Source organism: Nyctibius grandis, chromosome 3 (genome assembly GCF_013368605.1).
Source record: "Nyctibius grandis isolate bNycGra1 chromosome 3, bNycGra1.pri, whole genome shotgun sequence".
Classification (NCBI taxonomy): Eukaryota; Metazoa; Chordata; class Aves; order Nyctibiiformes; family Nyctibiidae; genus Nyctibius; species Nyctibius grandis.
Window position 1 is genome coordinate 43,604,436 of NC_090660.1, and position 26,151 is coordinate 43,630,586.

At 42.5% G+C, this 26,151-nt stretch overlaps 1 protein-coding gene across 1 annotated transcript in view; it reads right to left on the reverse strand.

The window, feature by feature from the left end:
- Positions 1 to 1,243: 1,243 nt before the first annotated feature.
- Positions 1,244 to 26,151, reverse strand: part of NR4A3 (nuclear receptor subfamily 4 group A member 3) — a 36,734-nt gene continuing 11,826 nt past the window's right edge. Inside the window, exons 6-8 of the mRNA XM_068396989.1 lie at positions 22,399 to 22,598; positions 21,014 to 21,192; positions 1,244 to 6,435 (exon numbers count right to left, since the gene is read on the reverse strand). Coding sequence (XP_068253090.1) covers positions 6,173 to 6,435; positions 21,014 to 21,192; positions 22,399 to 22,598 — 642 coding nt within the window. The 3' untranslated portion in view covers positions 1,244 to 6,172. The remainder of the gene's footprint in view (positions 6,436 to 21,013; positions 21,193 to 22,398; positions 22,599 to 26,151) is intronic.

Below are 26,151 nucleotides of genomic sequence, written 5' to 3' on the forward strand. Positions count from 1 at the left end.
GAAGGGATTGAGTGCACCCTCAGTAAGTTTGCAGACGACACCAATTTGGGTGGGAGCATTGATCTGCTTGAGGGTAGGAAGGCTCTGCAGAGGGATCTGGACAGGTTGGATCGATGGGCCGAAGCCAACTGCATGAAGTTCAACAAGGCCAAGTGCCGGGTCCTGCACTTGTGTCACAACAACCCCATGCACCGCTACAGGCTTGGGGAAGAGTGGCCAGAAAGCTGCGGGGCTGAAAAGGACCTGGGGGTGTTGGTCGATGGCCGGCTGAATATGAGCCAGCAGTGTGCCCAGGTGGCCAAGAAGGTCAACAGTGTCCTGGCTTCTATAAGAAACAGCGTGGCCAGCAGGGCAAGGGAAGTGATCACCCCCTGTACTTGGCACTGGTGAGGCCACACCTCGAACACTGTGTTCAGTTTTGGGCCCCTCACTACAACAAAGACATTGAGGCACTGTAGCGAGTCCCAAGAAGAGCAACGAAGCTGATGAGGGGTCCAGAGCACAAGTCTTATGAGGAGCTGCTGAGGGAACTGGAGTTGTTTAGTCTGGAGAAAAAGAGGCTGAGAGGAGATCTTATCGCTCTCTACAACTACCTGAAAGAAGGTTGCAGCAAGGTGGGTGTCAGTCTCTTCTCCCAAGTAGCAAGCGGTAGGATGAGAGGGAACGGCCTCTAGTTGCGCCAGGGGAGGTTTAGATTGGATATCAGGAAAAATTTCTTCACCGAAAGGGTTGTCAAGCAGTGCAACAGGCTGCCCAGGGAAGTGGTGGAGTCACTATCCCTGGAGGTATTCAAAAGATGTGTAGATGTAGTGCTCAGGGACATGGTTTAGTGGTGGACTTGGCAGTGTTGGGTTTGTGGTTGAACTTGATGATCTTAAAGGTTTTTTCCAACCTAAATTATTCTATGAAAATATTAAACAATGGGAAAAAAATTGCTGCATTTTTTTCCCATAGTCTTGTCTCTTGCACAACTTCAGAATCTTATACTTGACATTAGAGAGTTCCATTATGAACACATAAGTATCTTGTGATATACATAACACCTAATTACAGCTGGAGTCCCACCCTTCTCTTTAAAGAAAATCCTTACTTTCGTCAGTTTAGGTCAATCTTGATCTCGTCTGACTTTCGCAGCCATGTCACAACTTCATGTATTCAAACTTCTGTAACCAAATCCAGTCAGAAAGTTCCATGTTATGAACATAAAAGGTGTCTAATGTTAAAAAAGAAAACAGAAGAAAAATTGCTGAAAGTGTTTCCATATGGTAAACAAGTTTATTTCATTTGACAAATCACTGTATTGGTAATTCTCACAAGCATAGATGTGGAACACAATTCTCAAATATGTAATCTGCTGCTAAGATTTTGATTAATTGACTCCCCATTTATTCAATTATTGCATCAATAGCTTGGCATTTTTAAAAGTTAATCTTTTTTATCCATCAGTAATTATTGTTTAATCCATATCTTGCAATATTCCTAATGGTCGGTTTCATCAATTTAATAAAGAACAGCTAAATATCTTTTTTCTGAATACTTTCTAGCATGTATCACAGCTTAGTTCCAAACATGTGATTGACCAGGATTTTGCATAGTCTCATGGATGACTTATATACGCAGGGTAAACAAGATCAGCTTGAATACATGGGTTATTTTGAATTTTTCAATGCTTTTATCGTGTTTGCATAAAATTCGATACAGTGGCAGCATAAATTGCCCAGGGAAAGGAAAGGAAAATCAGAGCATTCACTGGACACTAGCTCAAAACCCAAAAGTTTTTATTCCCAGCTCTGTGACTGAAATGCTCTATGCCCTTGGACACAGCACTCTACTCCTTTTTTCCTGTGTTGCTCCTCTTTCTTTTTCTTTTGTCAATTTGGACTGGAGCTTCTCCCGGGTGGGTACTGGAGGTGCTAATTAGGGTAGCTAGCAAAATGGGGTCCTGATCTCTGATGTGGCCTCTAGGTGTTGCTATAATACAAATAATTAATCAAAAGACAAGTTTCATTGTCTCTATAGAGGGAGTTACCAATTTTTGTGAGTCACGCTTAATTTTATACAATTAAACCTCTCTCTCTCTCCCCTCTCTGCAACATAACTGAAATTGTAGCTTTGCACATTGGACAAATGAACCTGAATGTGAAAAGGTATGAAAGCTGCAGAATGAGATTTGACTCACCTTTAGCCAAGATGCTCATTTTGGGGTGCCTTGGTGCCAGCCTCCTGTTCAAGGACAGTCTCTACTAGAGGAACCCTCTATCGTATTCCTGACTCAGCCCAACCTTCCACTGCTAGAGTCAATCATCGGATGTCACATCCTTTGCAAGGACCATGCCACTGATGTGGTTTAGGAGTGCACATCAGGTGCACATAAGGACACAAGTGCAAGTGATCTGTTCTGTTCTGTTCTCATGTCTAAAGACACAACTTATGGCCCCTGAAGTAATTACAAATTGAGATACTTGTGAGTTTAGTGAGGATAAGCTTTGTCTCGTAGGGTGAAAATTCAGACCCTGGTGCAGGTTGGTCACAAGATCTGCATGTTTTGCTTAACAGGGGACTATTACGGAAAACTCATTGCCATTCTCACCAAGGATTTTAAGATTTTTAGTTTAATTTTAAAAATAAGGCATAGAAAAAAAGCAACAAATAATTTGGAATAGTTTGAGCAACCTTTTGTTTTGTCACATTTCCAAAGAAGGAGCTGCCAATCCTGCAGCCCACCACAGCACATCATTTGATGTAACCTCCAGCCGAGCAGTTCCTGCAGAAGAACAGCTCTCGCGGAGGTGTGCCGGAGCCGTCGCTACTTACAGCGATACCTGGAATAGTGGCAGATGCCTCTCAAAACTGCGTTTGTAGAAAATGCATTTGTAGCCAAACAGTTTTGTCTGACAGGCATTAAGCGATCCCTTCTGCGAAGCAAAGGCACGGTAAGGAAAGGGACTGGATGCACATTTAATGAAACTGATGTAGGTGCCTGCTGGAGCAATGTCTTAGCAGGGTTTACTGACATACAGGGGCAGAAGATGGGATCAGAGCTCTGTCCTCTTTCTAGCCAGACATAAGTGCTATGGGACCATGAATCCTATAGCCATCCCCTCCCTCCCTTGTGGCTGTCACCTGTGAGTTAATTACTGGAGGAGAAGTACAGTGAGGGGCAGGTAGTCTCTCTGCTCTCGTCCATATGTAGCTCAACCTCTGGGACAGCTGTGGTCCAGCTCTCAATATCTAATTGAAATTGTGTAACCAGATACTGCAGGTTTTATTGTATTTATATAAAAGCTATTTTAATCAAAAAACTAGCCATTAAATTGCCAGTGTTCTTAAGCATGCTTCATCAATTTTTCCACTTTTAAGACTCAAGTAGACAATTTTTTTAATGTTTTATAAATGATAAAAAATTCACATCAGATTTTAACAGAATTAAGCATACTTATTCAACACACATGGGGCCTCTGAAAAAAATGTTATTCAATTTAATAATTTTAATTTACATTGTATATGTACAAGAGCATTTCTTTCAACCCACAGGTTAACACCACAAAAAAAAAAAAAAGAAGAAAAAAGAAAAAAGTACTGCGGTTAGCGGAGTGAAGAAACTCTTGAAACACTGTTATCTGAAATAAAAGCAAGGCACTCTCCCTCAACACCTGATATATTCCTGAATTCTGCCTAGACAAAGGCATGTTCACACTGAGAGAGCTCTAAGAAAAGGAGTAGATTCTGCATGAACTCTTTCTTTTACCACTATGACCTGTCACTGGTTGTACTCTAGGATGAATCTGTGTATTGAAGTTGACATGAAGAACAATTCCACAGATGACGGGATTTGGGAGAGTATCACAGTTAAGACTATCTATGGAAGACTGGAGGACACCGGCTACGTGAAATCTCACATGGGGCTCTGGACCTGCTACCTCCCACTCACATCCCACTTCTTAATAAATAAAACTTGCTCAATAAAAAAGCAATTTTACTGTACTATGCTGATTCGCCTGAAAAGTCTTTGTAAGGGCCCACTCGCAAGAAGCGCCTGCAAGCCCTCATCTGGTTGGTGCTCAGCACCTGGCAGGATTTGTCCCTAGATAAAAGTCATTTCTCAAGGGACCTTGCGTCTTACACAAGGAGACAAAAGTAAACATACTTTTGGATTTTGTGTCTGTTATGTTTTTGTATGCGCACATGTGTGTGAGTGTATATATATATATACGTGTATATATATATTTAGTATATACAAAAGCAATTCAGTCAAAATATATTTGTCTTGCTGGTCAGGCTTGTTACAGCAACCTACAAGAAACATTAGCTTCTCTGATATTTAATTATGCTATTATGTTTGCACATAAGCTTAAAAGTCAATACAAAAAGCAATACTTTTCCAAATATTATCTGCAGGTAAACCGGAAATATTAACTATAGTGATTAGAAGTCTGCTTCCCTATTGACACTACTATAAATCTTGATATAAGAATAATTTTTTCATAAAAGCACATCCAAACATAGTAAGTGATAAAATACCAGATTACTATTTGAAAACCATACAGTGACTCAATATCTGGGTTATCCTTTGCAGCAATTAGGCAATTCATTTGGCATCTGTTTGATTGTATAATTTAATTTCCATATAAACAGCATAGTTTAAAAAAAGACAAAAGCTAGAATGTTTAAAGCTAACAAAAGATACAGTGACATCAGGTTGACATTCAAAAATTTCCTTAGCAAAATGACCAACAAAATTTTGACTTAATACAGTGCATATAAAGGTTTTTAGAACTAAACTTTTTAAATATTATTTGAATTTAGCAAAACATGAGCAAGATTTTAATATCAAAGTGCTAAACAGTACTGCCTTAGAAGTCACTGCAAATAAACTGTAAAATAACTCTGCTTGTGATTTGACAGATATTTTATATACAAATGGTTAATAAAAAGACACGCGCGCACGCACACACGCACACAAATATAGGTATATACATATATATATACACACATTATATATATGTATATAGTTTTCCAACTGGTGTATCTGAGTCAGTGTGAACACCCCATTTAGTTATCTTGTGTAACAGGGCTCCCATGAGCTGGCAGTCATTGCAATAAATACAGGCAAAGCCATTACAATATACCATGCATACAAACATTTATACAAATAAAGACACTATGCAACAAATTATTTCATATTAATATGGCATCAACAGTATAAACATACAAAAAGGAGTACGAACACGGAATGTTTAAACGCAGCCCACTATACCCTTCCTAGCACTTACATTCGTACTATTTTACAAGACTTGCTTGTTCTTGAAAACCATCTTCTGCCTGTTTTCTAACTAGTCGCTTACGTTAAAAGCCTAAAACTGAACTATCCCTGATGCTGACCCTGTATGCCTCAATCACTACTTACTCGGATTTCCTTAGCTAGGGAACAACTGAGCCACAATTGCTCCCATGTCTTCCACATACATTTGTCAATAAGTCACGCTACATGGAATCAAGTTTGGAAAACTCTGTCAGGTAAGTTAGTGCATGTGATTTTCTCACTTGATTTCTTCCATTTGTTTTCATAGTAAAATAAATTAGTTAATAAATGAGACTTAGTAAGACAGCACTTTAAAAAATTGCACTTGAACATGGGAGCTAACAGCCATTGTCATTTTGCTATATTTGATTCGTATGAAATGTTCAATTGAATGCACTTTGCTAAAAAAGTGAATTTTTGTTTTGATTGTGCTGATGTGTGTGCCCTTGATGCAGGTAGTATGCTAAAGGTATCCTCGCAAAACACATACTACCCTGGCAAACAACTATTCGCTGTTCTTGTTTTCAAACACAGCTTCTACAATTTTACTCCTTATATACCATAAGGTGTTAAACAACAGATTTAAAACAGTCATGTTAACCCTTTACTGCTGCTGGGATAGCATTGTCCAAAAGTGCCATATTAGCCATTTAAAAAACCCAAATCACACAAAAGAAAACAAAGAACACAACCCCAAACCAGTAAGCCAGTAAGTTTCAGGCCTCGGGTTGTAAGGACAAAGCGCCAGAAAAGACCTCATTTTAGACCTGGAGCTGCTTTTCTGTTAAGTGAGGGCAGAAACGTTAGCTGTAAGTCACGATCCGTTTGCCTGCTCTGGTGGGCATTTGCCTTGCAGGAGGGTGGTTTGACTCAGAACGGTAAGGTGTCCAGAAACAGCCTGTCAATAATGGAAGGGGCTGGCACCAAATCTTCCAGTTTCAGGTAAAAGATGCGCTGCAGTCCCAGTGTGCAGAGAGAACGCAAGTCAGCCAGAACACCCAGTACCTTCGGCTCTGCAGACTCAAGCGGTTGTCCTTTGTTTTGGCAACTGAAAGTTAAGTGATCTTTCAAACTGCTTGTGATCTTGTTGCATAGCTCTTCCACTTTCTTTGGTTCTTTTAATCCATGTCGTTCTGCAAAGCGAGAGGAAAAACACATCAGCATCCCTACAACAAATTGAGAGAACGCGCTTACTTCGGTGTAACCCAAATCAATACTCTGGTACTTGAAGCAAAAAATGTTTTGAAAGTATAAGATTTCTCAGAACAGTTGGGATTATAGGATGTCAGTTAACCTTTCTGCCACAGAAAATAAGAGATGGCAAATGCCCTTTTCTCTTTAGCTGCTAAAATAGGCGGCAGAGGTGCTCAATTATGATTGAAATTCTAGTACAAGGAGTCCAAGCATCCTGCGCCTCTCGCATAATTTTCTTGATATGAGACAGAATTAATTGGGTGATTTTCCAGCAAAACTATCACAGGAGGTGTTTTGGAGATTTCCGTGCTTCCCCACCAGTTGTGAATGCTCAATAACTATGGCAACCATTATTTATTCAGTGAATTCAAGTGGCGATCGATATCCTTAGCCAGCTCCATCAGCGCCAGGCCTAGAATTCCACCAGGAATTTGCAGACACTCTTATAAGAACCTAAAGGCACCTTACCACCCTTTGTTATTTTGATCAGCTGCTGCTTTTTAGTTTATTCATCTTTAAAAGGTCTAAGATAAAAGAAGCCTGGAAGTTAACTATTTTGCTTTGAGTGAACAATGCCTAAAGTGAGAAGGCAGCTGTGTTATCCGTCACCAAAACCTCAGCATTCCTAAAAGGAAGGAAGCTGAGGTTTGTCCCCCTTCGAATAGCCTTTTAAAATGCTACAACCGTGTTAAACGCATCCACAGTTCTTTAAGCATAAGTAGAAAGAATCAGATTTGTGATTCATTAAAAGCAGGCTCTTTACTGGTACACAGGGAAAGATAATTTTGTGCTGTTTGCTATCAAGATTTAGTGGATAAATTCACACAAAATCTCAGAACAAATAATTTTGTGATGTTTTGATTTGCCTTTGACTTTGAAATTCACAGCTAAGTAAGAACTTGCTTAATAGCAAAGTCATAATCATTTACACATGAAATAGAATAATACTGGATAGGGCAGTCTAAGAAAATGCAGGTTAAATTCATTTTAACCAACTAGACATATAAAACAAGTGACAGCAGTGGACGAGGAGTGACTAATTGTGGCAGTTCTCATGTTTGATGCATTTGAAGTTGTCTGCTTTCCCTGGTCCTCTCCCCTAGCCCTGGTAGCCACGTGCCATATTGTGCCCATTGCCCCCAAGTCTCGTTCCTCTACTCCAGGAGAAGTGGGCAATAGATACTTTCTCTGTCCGTCCCCTAACGAACAGTGGAAAGAGCAGTTTTCTTTATTTCCAGAAGCAGGCATAATGCCTGCACAAGGCGCAGTGGTGCCTTGCCCAGGTGTGTGTATATAAACTCTTCACTGCCTCTCCTTACCGCCTGTTTTGGCTAGATGTTCTTGACAAACCAATAAAACATGTGGGATTCAATGAAGGCAGTCAGAAATGTAAAGGTCTGATTTTCCAATGATATTCACCCATTTTACACTTTTTTCAACTTTATTTACTTAGGCAGAGCTAGCTCCTGAAGAACACCAGTTTGAGATCAGAATCAGAGATGTGCAGACATGTACGTCTCTGGCCAGAAGCTCCTGTGCTCTATCATTTAAGCACTATCAATCTGCCCTGTTGCTTCACAGCAACACTCATCCAAGCAGTAACATCTGTTTCAGACATTTTTTTCACCTTGCAGGAATTAAAAACCCCAGGTATTCTAAGTGCCTTGTTTACATTAAAACACGAGGAGTCAATGAATATTTAAAGCCTTTCCAGTAAATGGTGTATAGTGTAATTATGTAAGCCTTAACTACACAGGTCACTGAGAGTAAATACTTAAGCAGATTCTGCCATTAAAAATCTTGGCAGATAAATATTTTATACAGATTTGAAAAGCTGTAGGGTGGTGTTTTTTTTTTTTACCACTAGCCTACCGAGAGAATCTGCAGGACATTAAATTAATCTTGCAGTCTTTGAAGAGTTCTCATCTTTTAATCTGTTTTGAGGTTGTTTCCTGGCTGTGTAAGTGAAGATATCTTTATAGATCTAGGAGCTGAAATACTAGAATGGGTCTAAAACCTGACTACAAATTAGCAGAGCACATTTTTAAACCAATGCCTCAGTAAGTGTGTACCTTGCTGTAGAGTATGGAAAATTATCTCTGGCTCTGGAGCACACAGCAATGTTGTTAACATTTTCAGCCAGAACTAAACAGTCATTGTCTCACATGGACAAGTTCAGAAGGTTTCATGAACAAATCGTGTCTTTGGTGGCTAGCCGTGAAACATACTGATGCAAAGTACAATACCTGCGAAGATTACAGTATTAGTAGCCTTACTTTAAATAACAAAATCATGGAAATACAGAATTAAGATATATTCCATCCTTAAGCTGCTCTCTGGTGCTACAATATTAAAGCAGTCTCTGATGAACCAGGCTGTCCTCTCCTGCATGAATTGCCATGCAATGGCCTTTGCTACTTGCAAATCTCTACAAAGATAATTCCTCATGACTGGAACTGCCTCACTGGAAGAAGGGGTTTTCAGTCCCCAATCCCTAAGGCATCCCTTGTGGACCCATAGAAAGTCAAAGCCATCTATGTGGAAGCCCTTCTGCTAGTAAAGAGCACTGCATGCACTGACACTGCCATTGCCGTCTCTGGTGTTAGTATCCAACTAGTTTCTGGGGAATGTACTAGTGTAGGAAACAAGTCGCTCTTTTCAGTAGACTTGAGGAGTCTTGGGTCTAATTTACTCAAAGATTTAAATTTAATAAAGTTCAAATAGCAGGAAACACATTTTCTTGCCTTTTCCACACGACTAGTCTCATTTAGGTTCATAAAAGACCCACAGTCTTTCTTACTTAACCTAAAGGGAGCAGCACGAGGCACCTGTGGTAAGTGTGTGCACCGGCGCTGAAGCGGATGGCCTCTAACCGTTTGCCATCTTCCACAGGATGTTCTTATCCACACGAGAATGATAAGGCCATGATTTATCCCAAGAAGGACAGCTAGTCAAAACCAATAGATTTTCTCTAACTGATTGAGGAGGTGTGTAAATATTATTGTATTCAGACTTTCTTATAATGACAATTAAAAAGGCACTGGGTAAAGTGAATATAGGATTTCTCGGCCTTATGTTTTAGGATACCATTGATTTTTGCAAGAAAACTGGTGATCTATGGCAAAGATGCTCTCCATAAGCCTGTCAAAATGATTCATCAGAAGTCTTGCCTCTAAAGCTCTGCAAACTTAGCAGCTCATCCTGGCAAACTGAACACAGCAAGTATTTTACACCTTTCTCCTTTTCCCAGGAATCTCAGTGTGATTCTGTGCTATAATTACGCTGATCAGCAAGAAGTTGATAGGAAGAAAGTAAAAGAGCAGGAAAACCCTGTGCTAGTCCTTCTGTCCCTAATCTCTGCCACAGGGTAGAGTATGCCAGGGCTAAGCAGACTGAGTGCTACCTTTATGAGAAACACCTCTCAAAGAGCACGAGTATTTCAAAGACCTTGAGTATCTCAAAGATCCTTGGGCTCTGCGCTCTGTGTCAGGGTAGATCAGTTTTAGCCTTAATTCATTCTGAGGTGTCGGTCCAATCAGAAATGCATCAGATTTACGCTGCAGACTTAAAATAGGCCTCTTGATTGTCTCGGTTTCAATATAGTTATCTGATTTTCTCTTCCCCCTTCCCAGTCCTCTTCCCCTTCTATAACTCAAACACGAGGCTCGGCTGCCTACGGCTTTCTGCTTGTCTCATGCACACTCTGTTACACAGCAAGATTGCAACTCGGCAGATCCAAGAGTCTCCTTTCCTGTTGCAATCTGGCCCATATTCATCCTGCCTAACCTTCAGGCACTTCACAAGGGTGCCCAAGCTAGGAGCACAGATTCCTTGAGCTCCTCCTAACATCAGTGGAAGGATGGGCATTTTTAGAAGATGATTCAGATTTTAGGTGGATGAGTCATCTTCTGGAGGTGCCCTGTATTTCGCCATTGGCTGTGCAAGGTACCTAAAGTCAGATGAGCTGAATGACCACACAGGACATCACAGTTTGCTCCTTCCTTTAAGAAAACCACAACGTAGCACAAAAGCCGCTGGTTGCTATAGGAGGAAAGAGCTCTTGCCTCAGCAAAAGGGTAGGAGGGGAGAAGCAGGAGTGAGTACTTCACTTTGATGCTGACTGTATTTCAGTCAAGCATCTGGCGGGGGGAAGGCAGACAATGCAATCTGGAGGGTGTTTTTTTTTTATAACTGGCTCTCCTACACTACTCCAGTCTGCCACCTGCTCGTATCTAGACCCAGCACACGAAGCACCCACTCCAGAGGATCCTGGCAATAGGACTGAAGTATATCTGCTGCTGAAGAGTAGGTGAGCTTCCCTTTCATAGGGAAGTTGGACAAATTCATATTCAGAAGGGAACTGCAGCAGCCAGACCTTTTTTTAGCCAGACCGGACTCCTTACTATTTCTTGGTATGACTGATGGTGCTAAAAATTGTGTTTGTAAACTGGAACAGAAAGCCCAACAGCAGGAAAACAAACACAAACCCATAATTAATTGAAACCCCACACTATTCTTCAATGTTCTGGTGCCAGTTTAACAAAGTATTAGGAGTGTGAATAAGCCCAATATATACAGTGGCTGGGCTGGTCTGTTACACACTTAAAATAAAACATATGCTGAAAGAGTTTGGCTGAATAAGGGCTAGAATGCTCTGTACTCGGCAGCATCCCACTGAGAGTGTCAAGTGGGCAAAACAATAATATTTTGATGTGGATAGAGAAAGAAAGAGGCAGAGAGGAAAAGAGAATCAATGAGAGAGAGAGAAAAAAACTAGCAGTTTTAGAGCAGACAGACATTTGAGGCTAAATTAGAGTGTGCCCTTAAGATGATCTGCATTGGAGTCTCAGTCTTCACATTTTGACACTGTTAGAAAAACTGTAAAGCAGAGTATTATAAATGGTCATTTGGGAAGTTAAGGAAGCTAGTATCTGGTCTACACTGCAAAGCTTCATCATCAACACTATCCAGTCCAGCACAGAGTGGTTGTGCAGGAACACTTGTGGTCCATGCAACACACTAAACTGATAGAAATTGTCCATGTGGAACTAAGGACAGAACTTGTCCCAAGATGACCTGCATTTTCTTTCCATGTTGGCACTCTTCTTTAGCTCATCAGATCCCACATCCTAACAGAGTAAGTGATCCAAAGAAAAAGAATAGGACAGATATAATTTCTTGCTTTCATGGGGATGTGGGGTGAGTGTCACGTGTTGTTTCCTAACTACTTTCTTCTGGCTGATGCTTAGATCACTGCTGATGTGCTCTGGAGAAAGTTGTGTCCAGCCCTTCTTAACCAACTGAAGGAAGTAAAAAAAGAGAAGAGAGACACAGAGAGGAAGATCCCAAAGGAGTACCTTAAAGACAAAAGATGTGTTGTGGCATTGCAGAGTTTTAACTGTTTGCAAGGCACCCACAATAAACCAGATGTCACTTCTTTCATTCTGGGTGGTCTTTCAAGCTGATGTCCTATCTGAAAGGACTTAAAAATTCAGCAGCAATCCGACCTGATGCTTTTCCTTCTAGTCAACTTACTGCAAATTCCCAGGAAACATAAAATAAACAAAAAAAGCACTAATACATGGACTTCCTAATGGATTAAACAATGCAAAATATTACAAAATATTTTCCTGTTTTATGTTGTGCATACCTTTAGTTTTACTCAAAGCAAGCAGTGAATTAGTGAGCATTGTGATACTCACTAGGTCTCCTGTTGTTCTCTTCAAAATTACTAAACAGAATGAATGGTCATATATGCCTATAAACATGCCTCCTATGCTGTAACCTGCAGCTGTGGTTGAGACAGGACATGGAGCTCTGCAGCTCCAAACAAGTCAGCAGGGTTAGTTAAAGGGCATTGGAACTACTGGGGCTGTTACTGGGGAGCCAATTTGACATCCCAAAATGAGAAAACAGCCTTCAGTATCTTGGGACACTGGGAACAGTGGAATGACTTTTAGTCTCCAACACTAAGTTTTACATTTATTCCCTCTTCCTTCACTGGGACAGAGATGTTAGTTCTCCCTGTCACTCTTGCAGAACAGGGAGAGAACATGCAAAAGAGAGTAGCGACTTCTCTTACTTTTCTCCTTCAGCAATACTGCCAACGACTAGTATACGGGAGGGTTTGTTTTCTAAGAGGATGTCTTTGTTTGGGCTATGGAGACCACTCATGAAATCAAGAAGAACAAACACGTCATTATTTCCAGGAGCATTTTTCTTTAGGCGGAGAGACAATTCTTGGATTTGGTGCTACTACCTAAGATGCTGTACAGTATTAAAACAAACTATGACTATTATAGAACACTGGGTTGTTGTCTTTTTCTTTTTTTTTTTGGTTGAACCATCAAGTCATGAAAAGTTGACTAACGTAAAATAAGAACTGGAGCAATTTGTGTAAGAACGAAGAAAATTTTGCTCAAGCCAGCATTTCGGTTTTGCAGTGTTGCTAATAAAAGCAAACAACCAGATTCACAAAACAGAGCATTCCTGCTCCTTCCTATTTTGCAACCCAAAGACATGGATATCCACCTGGGACATGTGAGATTCATGCTCATATTCACTTCCTGTTGGAGACCAGAGATCAGGCCTTGGGTGTCCCTCTGAGCACCAGCTTGTCCCCAGATCATCATACACAACAGCCATTCTGCAGCACGTGAAATATGTCAAATGGCCTCACCACAAAAGACAGTGATACTCAATAGTCAGATATCCTACATTTCTGGAAAAGGTCACTCTCTCTTGCTCTGACTCACCAAAAGGGCTTGAACCAGGGTTTGCTAACTACCCACTGCCTCCAACAGTCCATTACAGGAGAGGAGAGTAACTTCTCCAGAGATAAAGAATGGCATTTAAAACACTCACCTACATCTAAGCCAAGCCTCAAAACAGTGCTTAAAACTGTTCAACAGATTTCAGATTTCCAAAATTTATTATTTCTTCTCTTCTGGTGGGACTAGCTGAAAACCAGCACATGGCTTGTCATACTCAAACTGTAGGGAGAAGACAAGAAGCCATTTCTCACGGGATGCCACACCAGAGGCAAATCTCAAGGCTTTCCTGAATATAAAGTTTCAATATACTATCACTGAGAAAGTTTCAAAAGAGCCCTGCCCACCAGCATTTTGTGCTGTAGTGCTCTCTTAGCCATAATTGCCTGATCTCCTCTTTCAGTTTTTTTTTTTAATATCGTTCATCATTACACAATACCATCCATTTTCAGGTGACCAAATTTCTGGCTGCATCCCTAAGTTAGTTAGCAGCCCTTGGAGATATGAAACCTGTGAATATACATCACTAGATACGGGAGCTTCGGTCTAACTTAGATCGCATGAAAGTATATTCTGTCCTTAAAGGCAAATCAGCAGACATATATTGGCCTCGTGATATAAAAGAATAAGCAGAAAACTACATTAATTTTAAGCACTGTCTCATACAGGTGAGAAAATCAAGAAAAGCTTGAGAAATACAGAAAACCTTAAAGCTTTTAAGGTTTTAAAGGCAACAGTTAGTTCCATTTGTTTATAAACTTTGGGAAGACCAGCACAATATAGCCAGCTCCTGAAAGGGTTATCATCAAGGAAAGGAAGAAATGTGGAGTGTTATCAATTAAAAGCTATTTCTATTAAATATCTTAGTGTGACCTGAGCCAGCCACTGGACAACTTTGACTCTTTATGTAAGGGCAAGCAAACAGTGTCTAACTGAACAAAGAATTATCATGTTAAAACAGGGCATGGGTTTGTAAGGAAAATAACTTTTCTACCTATACAATAGCTTTTTCTACATTCACTTAGACAGCTTGCTGGGGATCCTGTTCATCAACCTGCATCCTCTCAGTCTCCAGGAAGATAATCAAGAACAAGTTACCTGTGTCTATCTAAAAAAGACATATCAAATACCTATAAATAATCTAAATCAATGATACGTGCTATATATATGTGAGCATATATGCATGTAAATATATATAATGACAGCACCTGTCCTTGATTTATAGATACCTAAATGCATACATATACATATATACATTATATATGTATATAGGTATGTATATACATGCACACACATATGTATTTATAATACATATATGTAAATATGCATGAACACCTGTCAGTGGATGTTTACATACAGGAGTAAAAAAATAAGTTGGGAATATTCTTTCTCACTTTAACATATCACTCATTTTGAAAATTTTTCATACAGAACAAAGCAACTCCAATGAGTTATTCTGGACTTAAGCCTTTTAGCAAAGAAACTAGAATCTGGACCTTAAAGTATCCTTTTGAACTGCAGAAGAAATGAACAGAAATTAATAAAAAAAATTAAAATACTTTTCTTAAGAAACAAAGAGTTACATGTATACACTAACCCTTCACCAAAATGCAGGAAGGAAGCGTAACTTGCAAACTCTGAAGTCAAAATCTTGTCCCCACAAATGTCAGTGGGAATTGGCCAAATTTAGGTTTATTTGGCATTGAGCGTTTTATCTCAGTGTTTCCCTAGCATCATCTCATCCTAGGTAAAACGAAGACTGCAGCTGATATTGTTGAGGCCACCGCCTGCAAACTGGTGGATGCCTGAAATGCAGAAGGAAATCAATATCCATCCCAGTGGAGCTAATAGCATCCCCGGGAAGATCCAGCTCAAGGCACACTGAAGCCCTGCCTCACACTGACAACATAGTTGCACCTTTATACCACCAGCTTTTCTGAAATGAGTGTGAGGCTCTCTGTAGAGATGACTGCTGCTCTGAGTTCTGCTGTATGGCTGTCAGATACCCTTACTCCCAACCCTTCCTGCTTCCATCAGCCATGCCTCTTCAATTGCAAGAAGCCCAAGGTATGCAGTGTGTACTTTCAAGGGGCTTTGTTGTTTAGGGAATGAGAAAATTACACTTTATGAGGTTATGCTCCCCCATTTTGTATTTACTGGCCAGATTTGGCAGATTCTGACATTAGTCTCCTGCTGTTCACCTCAGCAGGCAGAAGACATGATATGGTCACATGTGGAATCATAGAATCATTCAGGTTGGAAAAGACCTTTAAGATCATCAAGTCCAATCATTAACCTAGCACTGCCAAGTCTACCACTAAACTATGTCCCTAAGCTCCACATCCACATGGAAGCCTCGCATGACTGGAATGTGGTCATGGATGGCTATGTCCTGTTCAGGAAAGACAGGCCGCTAAGGAGAGGTGGTGGAGTTGCTCTTTATGTGAGTGAGCAGCTAGAATGTATTGAGTTCTGTCCAGGGGTGGATCAGGAGCGAGTTGAGAGTTTGTGGGTGCGAATTAAGGGGCAGGCTGGCAGGGGTGATACTGTTGTGGGTGTCTATTACAGGCCACCGGATCAGGATGAGGAGGGTGATGAGGCCTTCTACAAGCAGCTGAGAGCAGTCTCGCAATTACAGGGCCTGGTTGTTGTGGGGGATTTCAACTACCCTGATATTTGCTGGGAGGCCTACTTAGCCAGCCATCCTCAGTCCAGGAGGTTCCTCCAGTGCATTGATGATAACTTTCTGATGCAAATGGTGGATGAGCCAACTAGGAGAGGAGCGCTGCTGGATCTTATCCTCACTAACAAGGAGGGTCTGGTTGAAGAAGTGAAGGTTGAGGGCAGCCTTGGTTGTAGTGACCATGAGATGGTGGAGTTCAGGATCTCATGTGGCAGGAACAGAATAGCTAGCAGAATCGCAACCCTGGACTTCAGGAGGGCCAACTTTGGCCTTTTCAAGCAATTGCTAGGGGAAATCCCATGGGACAGGGTACTAGAAGGTAAGGGGGCCCAAGATAGTTGGTTAGCATTCAAGGACTGCTTCTTCCGAGCTCAAGATCAGAGCATCCCAACAGGTAGGAAGTCAAGGAAGGGTACCAGGAGACCTGCATGGTTAAACAGGGAACTGCTGGGCAAACTCAAGTGGAAGAAGAGGGTGTACAGATCGTGGAAGGAGCGGCTGGCCACTTGGGAGGAATATAAGTCTGTTGTCAGAGGATGTAGGGAGGCAACTAGGAAAGCTAAGGCCTCCTTGGAATTAAACCTTGCAAGAGAGGTCAAGGACAACAGAAAGGGCTTCTTCAAATACATTGCAGGTAAAGCCAACACTAGAGGCAATGTAGGCCCACTGATGAATGAGGTGGGGGTCCTGGAGACAGAGGATAAAAAGAAGGCGGAGTTACTGAATGCCTTCTTTGCCTCTGTCTATACTGTTGGAGGCTGTCCTGAGGAGCCCCGGACCCCTGAGGCCTCAGAAGAAGTCAGGATAGAGGAGGAATCTGTCTTGGTTGATGAGGGCTGGGTCAGGGACCAATTAAGCAATCTGGATGTCCATAAATCCATGGGCCCTGATGGGATGCACCCGCGGGTGCTGAGGGAGCTGGCGGAAGTCATTGCTAGGCCACTCTCCATCATCTTTGCTAAGTCGTGGGGAACGGGAGAGGTGCCTGAGGACTGGAGGAAAGCGAATGTCACTCCAGTCTTCAAAAAGGGCAAGAAGGAGGACCCGGGTAACTATAGACCGGTCAGCCTCACCTCCATCCCCGGAAAGGTGGTGGAACAACTTGTTCTTGATGCTGTCTCTAGGCACATCAAGGATAGGGGGATCATTAGGGGCACTCAGCATGGCTTCACCAACGGGAAGTCATGTTTAACCAACTTGATAGCCTTTTATGAGGATGTTACCCGGTGGATAGATGATGGTAAAGCTGTGGATGTGGTCTATCTCGATTTCAGTAAAGCATTTGACATGGTCTCCCACAGCATCCTCGCAGCTAAACTGAGGAAGTGTGGTCTGGATGATGGGGTAGTGAGGTGGATTGTGAACTGGCTGAAGGAAAGAAGCCAGAGAGTGGTGGTCAATGGGACAGAGTCCAGTTGGAGGCCTGTGTCTAGCGGAGTCCCGCAAGGGTCGGTACTGGGACCAGTACTATTCAATATATTCATTAATGACTTGGATGAGGGATTAGAGTGCACTGTCAGCAAGTTCGCTGATGACACAAAACTGGGAGGAGTGGCTGACACAACGGAAGGCTGCGCAGCCATTCAGAGAGACCTGGACAGGCTGGAGAGTTGGGCAGGGAGAAACTTAATGAAATATAACAAGGGCAAGTGTAGAGTCCTGCATCTGGGCAAGAACAATCCCATGTACCAGTACAAGTTGGGGGCAGACCTGTTGGAGACCAGCGTAGGGGAAAGGGACCTGGGGGTCCTAGTGGACAGCAGGATGACCATGAGCCAGCAGTGTGCCCTTGTGGCCAAGAAGGCCAATGGCATCCTGGGGTGTATTAGAAGGGGTGTGGTTAGCAGGTCAAGAGAGGTTCTCCACCCCCTCTACTCTGCCTCTGGTGAGGCCGCATCTGGAATATTGTGTCCAGTTCTGGGCCCCTCAGTTCAAGAAGGACAGGGAACTGCTAGAGAGAGTCCAGCGCAGAGCCACGAAGATGATTAAGGGAGTGGAACATCTCCCTCATGAGGAGAGGCTGAGGGAGCTGGGTCTCTTTAGCTTGGAGAAGAGGAGACTGAGGGGTGACCTCATTAATGTTTATAAATATGTAAAGGGCATGTGTCATGAGGATGGAGCCAGGCTCTTCTCAGTGACATCCCTTGACAGGACAAGGGGCAATGGGTGCAAGCTGGAGCACAGGAGGTTCCACTTAAATATGAGGAAGAACTTCTTTACGGTGAGGGTGACCAAACACTGGAACGGGCTGCCCAGAGAGGTTGTGGAGTCTCCTTCTCTGGAGACATTCAAAACCCGCCTGGACGCGTTCCTGTGTGATATGGTCTAGGCAATCCTGCTCCGGCAGGGGGATTGGACTAGATGATCTTTCGAGGTCCCTTCCAATCCCTAACATTCTGTGATTCTGTGATTCTGTGATTCTGTGTCTTTTAAATACCTCCAGGGATGGTGACTCCACCACTTCCCTGGGCAGCCTGTTCCAATGGCCAATAACCCTTTCGGTGAAGAAAATTTTTCTAATATCCAATCTAAACCTCCCCTGGTGCAACCTGAGGCCATTTCCTCTCATCTTAAATGTTCAGCTCCTATCCAGGAGCCCTATGCAAAGCTCCTATCCAGTTCAGCCTATGCAAAGGATGTAAAAGAAAGCTGTTGAGGATAAGATCTGCAAAGAAGATTCCGAAGAGGATTTTTTTTTACTATTCTCCAATTTTCTCTCTCAAAAAAGCAGTACACGGAACACCTACAGTAGCTTGGCTACCAAAAGCAGCCTGCCTGCCCTCATGAAGCACTGTTGCTGGTCTGGCTAACTTGCTGAGAGATGAGCTATACTGGCTGTATGGCTTCCAGCTCTCAAGCTACCTTGACATTAGTATTCCTACACAGAAGATCTAGCGCTGGTCATTTCATTACGCTTTTCTGGGAATTCAGCAAGTATTTTGAACATTTTTGTAGGAGCTACACAATTTGCTTGGAAGCAGTTTGCTTTTTAGAGGCTATTCCAAGAAAACAATCACAGAATCACAGAATCAACCAGGTTGGAAGAGACCTCAGGGATCATCAAGTCCAACCGTTGCCCTGACACCACCATGTCAACTAGACCATGGCACTAAGTGCCATGTCCAGTCTTTTCTTAAACACATCCAGAGATGGTGACTCCACCACCTCCCTGGGCAGCCCATTCCAATGTCTAATAACCCTTTCTGTAAAGAAATTCTTCCTAATGTCCAACCTGAACCTCCCCTGGTGAAGCTTGAGGCTGTGTCCTCTTGTCCTATCTCTAGTTGCCCAGGAGAAGAGGCCAACTCCCACTTCACTACAACTTCCCTTCAGGTAGTTGTAGACTGCAATAAGGTCACCTCTGAGCCTCCTCTTCTCCAGGCTAAACAACCCTAGCTCCCTCAGCCGTTCCTTGTAGGACAGACCTTCCAGACCCTTCACCAGCTTGGTCGCCCTCCTCTGGACTCACTCCAACACCTCAACATCTTTCTTGAAGTGTGGGGCCCAGAACTGGACACAGTACTCAAGATGCGGCCTCACCAGTGCCGAGTACAGAGGGACGATCACTTCCCTAGACCGGCTAGCTACACTATTCCTAATAGAGGCCAGGATGCCATTGGCCTTCTTGGCCACCTGGGCACACTGCTGGCTCATGTTTAGCCGGCTGTCGATCAGCACCCCCAGGTCTCTTTCCACCGGGCCACTTTCTAACCACTCTTCCCCCAGCCTGTAGCGCTGCATGGGGTTGTTGTGGCCGAAGTGTAAGACCCGGCACTTGTTCTTGTTGAACCTCATGCCGTTGGTCTCCGCCCATCTATCTAACCTGTCCAGATCCCTCTGTAGGGCCTTCCTACCCTCCAGCAGATCGACACTCCCACCCAGCTTGGTGTCATCTGCAAATTTGCTGACCGTGCACTCAATCCCTACGTCTAGATCATCTATAAAGATATTGAACAGCATTGGCCCCAGAACTGAGCCCTGGGGAACACCGCTAGTGACCGGCCGCCAGTTGGACTTTGCCCCATTCACCACCACTCTCTGGGCTCGGCCATCCAGCCAGTTTTTAACCCATTGAAGAGTCCACCCACCCAAGCCCCGGGCAGCCAGTTTGTCTAGGAGGATGCTGTGGGAGACAGTGTCGAATGCCTTACTGAAGTCTAGATAGACTACATCCACAGCCCTGCCCTCATCTACTAAGCGGGTCACTTTGTCATAGAAGGAGACCAGGTTGGTCAAGCAGGACCTGCCTTTCATGAATCCATGTTGGCTGGCCCCGATGCCCCAATTGTCCTGCATGTGCCGTGTAATGGCACTCAGGATGATCTGTTCCATCACCTTGCCTGGCACCGAGGTCAGGCTGACAGGCCTATAGTTCCCTGGATCGTCCTTCCGACCCGTCTTGTAGATGGGCGTTACATTTGCTAATTTCCAGTCAGCTGGAACTTCTCCAGTTAACCAGGACTGCCAGTAGATAATCGAGAGTGGTTTGGCAAGTTCATTTGCCAGTTCCTTCATTACTCTGGGGTGAATCCCATCCGGGCCCATAGCCTTGTGGGTGTCCAACTGGCACAGCAGGTCACTAACCGTCTCCTCCTGGATTACGGGAGGTTCACACAGCCCCCCGTCCCTAATTTCAGGCTCTGGGGGCCGAGTCTCCTGAGGACAACCGGTCTTGATTAAAGACAGAGGCAAAGAAGGCACTGAGCACCTCTGCCTTTTCCTCATCCCCTGACACTACACTACCCTCCTCATTCAGCAAGTGGTGGAGGCTCTCCTTGACCCTCCTTTTGCTGTTGATGTATTTGTAAAAGCTTTTTTTGTTATCTTTGACTGTAGCAGCCAAATCAAGCTCCAATGAAACCGTGAAGAAACAGACTTAGATTACACTTTAACAGGGTTATCTGATAGCCTAATGTTAGTCACCAATTTCAGTATGGTCATTCCAATGCTTAAAAATCATACTCACTTTACCCTGAATATAGCTAAGTTAACTGAAATTGCTTGAATCTGCATTAAAGCAATGGACTAGAGTCTGAAGCTTTCTGTTAACAAAGGAGCACTTACCTGTAATCATAGTTAGAGCTGATAAACTTGCTAAGGCTGGGATATCAAGGTTAAGGCTCTTTAAGTTTAAGGAAAAGTCTTTAATAGAGTCGAGCCACTCCCCAAATCCGCGAAGGCACTGAAGTCTATGAAGCACGAGTCCATTGCAGAATACAAACTTATCTTCAGCAGTATCAGACCTCAAATAAAAATAATTGAAAAAAATTATAAATGCAGCTTCTACTTTACAGTAAAATGCATAACCAGTATTGAAGTGTCTGTCATTTAAAATCCAAGGCATATTATCCTGAGACATATGTGGGCATTCACGTTTGACAACATGCTTCTCCCTTGGGGCCAAAGTACAACAAACAAGCTTCTATGATTGCTTACTTGGTAGAGTTATAAGCCTGAGGTTAGCTATAGCATGTGGTGTAGACTGTCTAATTAGTTAAGATTTTGGTCCTGCCCAAAGGCATAAACAGAGACGACATTTTACATGAAATACTGTATGTTTGAACCTAAGGAATACTAAGTGAGTGCATTTTGAAATACAAAACTAATAAAAACTGGAGAAATAAGAGATTCTGCAACTCTCAGCATTGACTTAGTCTCATCCACATTTTTCAGATTGTAAAAATTGATAAGGAAAACCCAACGGAAAATACATGCAATAATGCACCACAATACATATAACATCATAAACTCTTTTATATGAAAACCTGTGTGTAAGAGAGATTACAGCCAAGCTCTTCTCTCCTTCCCCTCCCCATTGCCAATATCCCTATTAACAAACGCATGCAAAGGTCATTTTCAACCTAAAGAAACACGGCCATAATTCAAATCACCAGTTTGGAATTTCCCCAGTCCCTGAAAGTGAGTTTGGTAAAGTATCTTACCTAATGCCAGACTGTCAAATAGCATCTCACTCTATTAAATGACTTGGTATTAAGAAGAAAAACAATCTGAAAAATATTTTAAAGCTTCTTCATCCCTTTCAAAAACAGATTACGAAGATGTGCATGCGCAAAAGAAGGGGATAAAGGAAAAAGCTTTCATACTGAAGGTGCTTTTCTATCGTTTATGCTGTTGAGTATGAAGCCAACTTGCTCAAATAGTACCTGAGGATAATATTGATTATTATGGAAGAAGAAGATGGGGTATAGCAAATAAAAAGAAGCTTATTAGCAAGACCTATGCTCTCTTTTTGAATCATTTTCTTGTTTTTTTCTGCAGCGTAAAGCAAATTAAACAACATATCCTTTGGATGCAGACATTGCTGATGTTTTGCAGGTTTTTTTGGTACACTTGACAGTGTTCAAAGACAGCGTCATATTTACTCCTTAAAAATATTTAGATGGATGATTTTTCACATCAGCTTAAGAGGAAATGAAATAAATAGTTACCTGATGGAGAGTCTTAGTACAAACAGCTCCAAAAAAGCTGATTCTATGAGTAATGTCTGATCTTCTTTTGGGAGGTCAGTAAATCCTGGGATTTTTTCTGCCCAGCCTCTAGTTATGTCAATGGAGGCAGTCAGAAGATTATAGAACTGTTGTACATGTTCTGCATCTGTGCCTGCAGCAGCCTGATCAGTGGAACAGTACTAAAATGAAAGCCACAGAAAGCAACGTTATATGCATTTAAGGGCATTCTGTGAAACATATGGTGTTACTTGCCCGACAACATTTCCTTCTGTGGCAAAGCTGGTATTATTATCAAAGGCATAACAAGTAGGTCTACATCTATCTACCTATTTGACTACCTACAGGCATTTTTCTATTCAGATGTATATTGCAAAAATAATTCCACATGTACAGAAATAGTTTAAAATTTATAAATAAAAAAGAATACTTATCACATTTTACATGTACCTATAGACTATTAGTAAACAGAAACCTCGTGGGTAGGATAATTTCCATCCCACTAGGAGAGGAATACTATTTAACTTACTACAATTAAACACTTTTCCCATTGATGACTTTGTCTCAGTATGTCCAAAACACAGATTTCTTCCAAAACCTCTCAAACTGCCTTTTATCTGACAGTGATGGAGACACATAAGGTAAATCATGTTTTATCTGACACATGCAGCATTGCTTCATTTGAATACAGAATTGGTTCAAAGTAAAACAGCTGCCCCGTATCACCTCTTATCCTTCAAATACAAGCATTTAAAGTTCAGGAGAACCTATCATCCTGCTTATGTTGCCATAACTCTTCCAGACAACCATTCGACAGGCTCAGCTTGCTCAGCTTCCCTGTGACCCTCTGACAGCTCCCTCCTCGCTATCTCCTGCTTCCTCACCAGTGGATCCCTATCACTCCCGTGACACTGCTCTCTCTCTCTTGGCAGAAAATACAACAGGACTTTCGTGGCTTAGTCCGAGTCTGTGCTTGGAAAGCGCTGCTGGTTTTCTGAGCAGGAACTGAATAATTTGGGATTTATTGTAACAACATCCTCACCATCAGACATCTGGTAGGTTACTTCTGGGACAGGCTTCATACCCACTATCTCTCTGGGGCTCAGCCACGGAAAGGTTGGGGTGGTCTCTAAGGCTGAAAGAAGTGTGCATGCCCTTTGGAAACAACTTCCCACATGCAGTTAGGGCTTTAGTCCATCAGCCTAAAGGTCTCCCTAGCAACTCCCCAAGCCAGAGTGAAGCAGAAAGACCCACATCTCTCTCCCGATCGGTAACAGTGGGCTGGCAGCCTGGGAGTACCTTATCACAGGCATGCCACTTGGGCTGCAGGTATCACCCAAGTTGCTAACTGCAACCCAAAAGTCACCTCTGTGCGGGCGAGAGAGGGGAGGCAGCAAGCAAAACTTCTTGGGTAGGTCTCGTATTCTCTGCCTGTGCTAGTTGGAGCTGGTTGCTGTTGGTAGATTAGGGATGAAGGACACAGTGTCAGAGTCACTGACTGACTGGAGAACCACAGGAATCCTAGAGACCTCTGGCCGTATCTGGGGTACCAGTGCTAGCCCTGAATGACTCTCTTCTGCTTATCCAACACTAACTGCATGAGTTTCTCATGGTAAGCTCCAGCTCACATTCCTAGTCAGCTAGTGAAACGTGTGCGATCCCTCTTATAAAGTTCATGTGGAGACAAATTCTGCCCCAGCTACTCTGAAGGATCCTGTAACAGTGAAGCAGGTAGAGGCCAAAATACAGAGAGGACGGGGAGCAGCAGTAGAAAAATCTGTATGCTGCATCATTTACATCTTCAGTCCCCCATCTGAATGGAGCAGTTGAGGATGTTCAAGCAGCATGAACTAACTACTTCTGGCACTGGACTGCAGCAAGATGACTGAGATGGTTAGTGGGTAGAAAAAAATCATATGCTTTTCCAGAGACCTTGCATGTTCTGGACCCTCTTAAAATGAAGCTGTGGAGCAAGCCAAGACAGTGTGCACCTTGGCTCTGGAAGATGTGCTTTGCTGTGCAGGGGCTATGGCTCCTTCTTTCTATATGGGGAAACCAAACAGGCTGATGAAAACTCCTGCCTCACCATAGGTACTGTTAATGCAAGCCACATTCTTGATCCTTTGAGCAAGGAAAAAGAAAAGAAAAAAAGACACTACCCTAAGTTCATTCTAAATATAACTCATCCAAGTCAATGCAATTACGCCAGGTATTAATTTGTTCCCAATATTTATAAAATATTCCTTTGGCAAAAGTAAGGCAAAGTTTTAGCATTTTCTAACGAAGCTGAATGCTGCATTATGTCACACAACTGTGAATGCTACAGTATGGCATACCCCATGTGGGGCACTTTATTCAATTAAACACATCTAAAAAAAATATAAGCTGTATTTGTTGTTATATTTTATCCAATGAGAGCAATTTTAAAAGAAGGGTAAAAAATCATACGGAATTGTATAATTTTTAGCTGCTGTAATATGTCACTGCTCTCTACAAAGAGTTAGCACTTACAAAGAATAGCTAAAATAAAAAACTATTTATTTGTAACAGACTTATGAGTATATAAGTAACCATAAACAGTATGTATGGTTCTGTTTCATGCACCAAAATCTGTGGGGTTTTTTCCCATGATTATTTCATTGAGCAGAAGTGATATTTGACCTAACTCCTGACCAAGACAGCTGGTAAGCCTGCACTTGGTCAGCAGGCCACAGTACGGAAGGGCCCCGATCTGCATTTCTTAACATGCGCTGTGCAAACTGGAGGCGCGCTGGAAGAAAGCCAGAAGACGAAGCTCTGCCTTACTCCCTTTCTCAGAGCTGCTTTGGGAATTAAACGAAACCCGACTGTTACTCAGGGAAGTTGCCCGTGTAGCAAGCAGCATTAACTTGTATGGTGTACTTAAAGAGGTTCGTAAAGCCTGATGCTGGGGAGCCTGATAGCACAACCTAGCTGTACCCTTTGCCTCCTTTCATCAGACCTTCATCAACTGCCACAGCTGCAAAAGCCCAACAATAACTTCTCTGCACAAAGGAAAAGATATGCTTGTTTTTTCCAAAAGCCCTGATATTTGCTTAATTTTGTGGCTGGGGAAGGGGGGTGCATTATTACCTAAATGCTGCACTCTCCCTCCAAAATGGCAACATTTCTATTTAAGTTGGTGGCTATTCGGCATTAATAAGGACAGCAAGATATAGGGTCTGTTTCTCATCTCACTTAGAAGTGTAAGCTCATGGAATTGTACCAGTAAAACAGGTGTGAGACTGGACTGTGGCCCTTGGCCTTTAAGGCATTCATAAACCAAATTCTGTTCCTAGCAATTGCTTTTTGAAATCAAGTACCTAAATATACCATTGCTGTGGACTGGTAAGTTAAAACCAGTGCTGAAATGAAAAGTAGCCATGTTCTGAAGAGAACCAGTCTGTTTTGGTTTAAAATTCATAGCTTATGTAATTTATTTTTGGGGGTTTTTTTTGTGTGTGTAGGTTTTTTCGGAGGGAAATGGTTCACGTTCCTCTCTGAAACTCTTATGAGTATTTTTAAGACGGTCAAGACATTACGGCTTGTAAACATGAAGGCCATGCTAAACATTAATGTCATGTCAGCAGAAGTGTTAGGACTGACTCCAAAGCCAGGTTTCCAGATCTACCCATTTGTGGTGCTCGGCATGGTCACAGCCTAACTGAACGTGCTGTAAATTAGTCGTTACAGGTACAGGATTATTCTTCAAAGGGA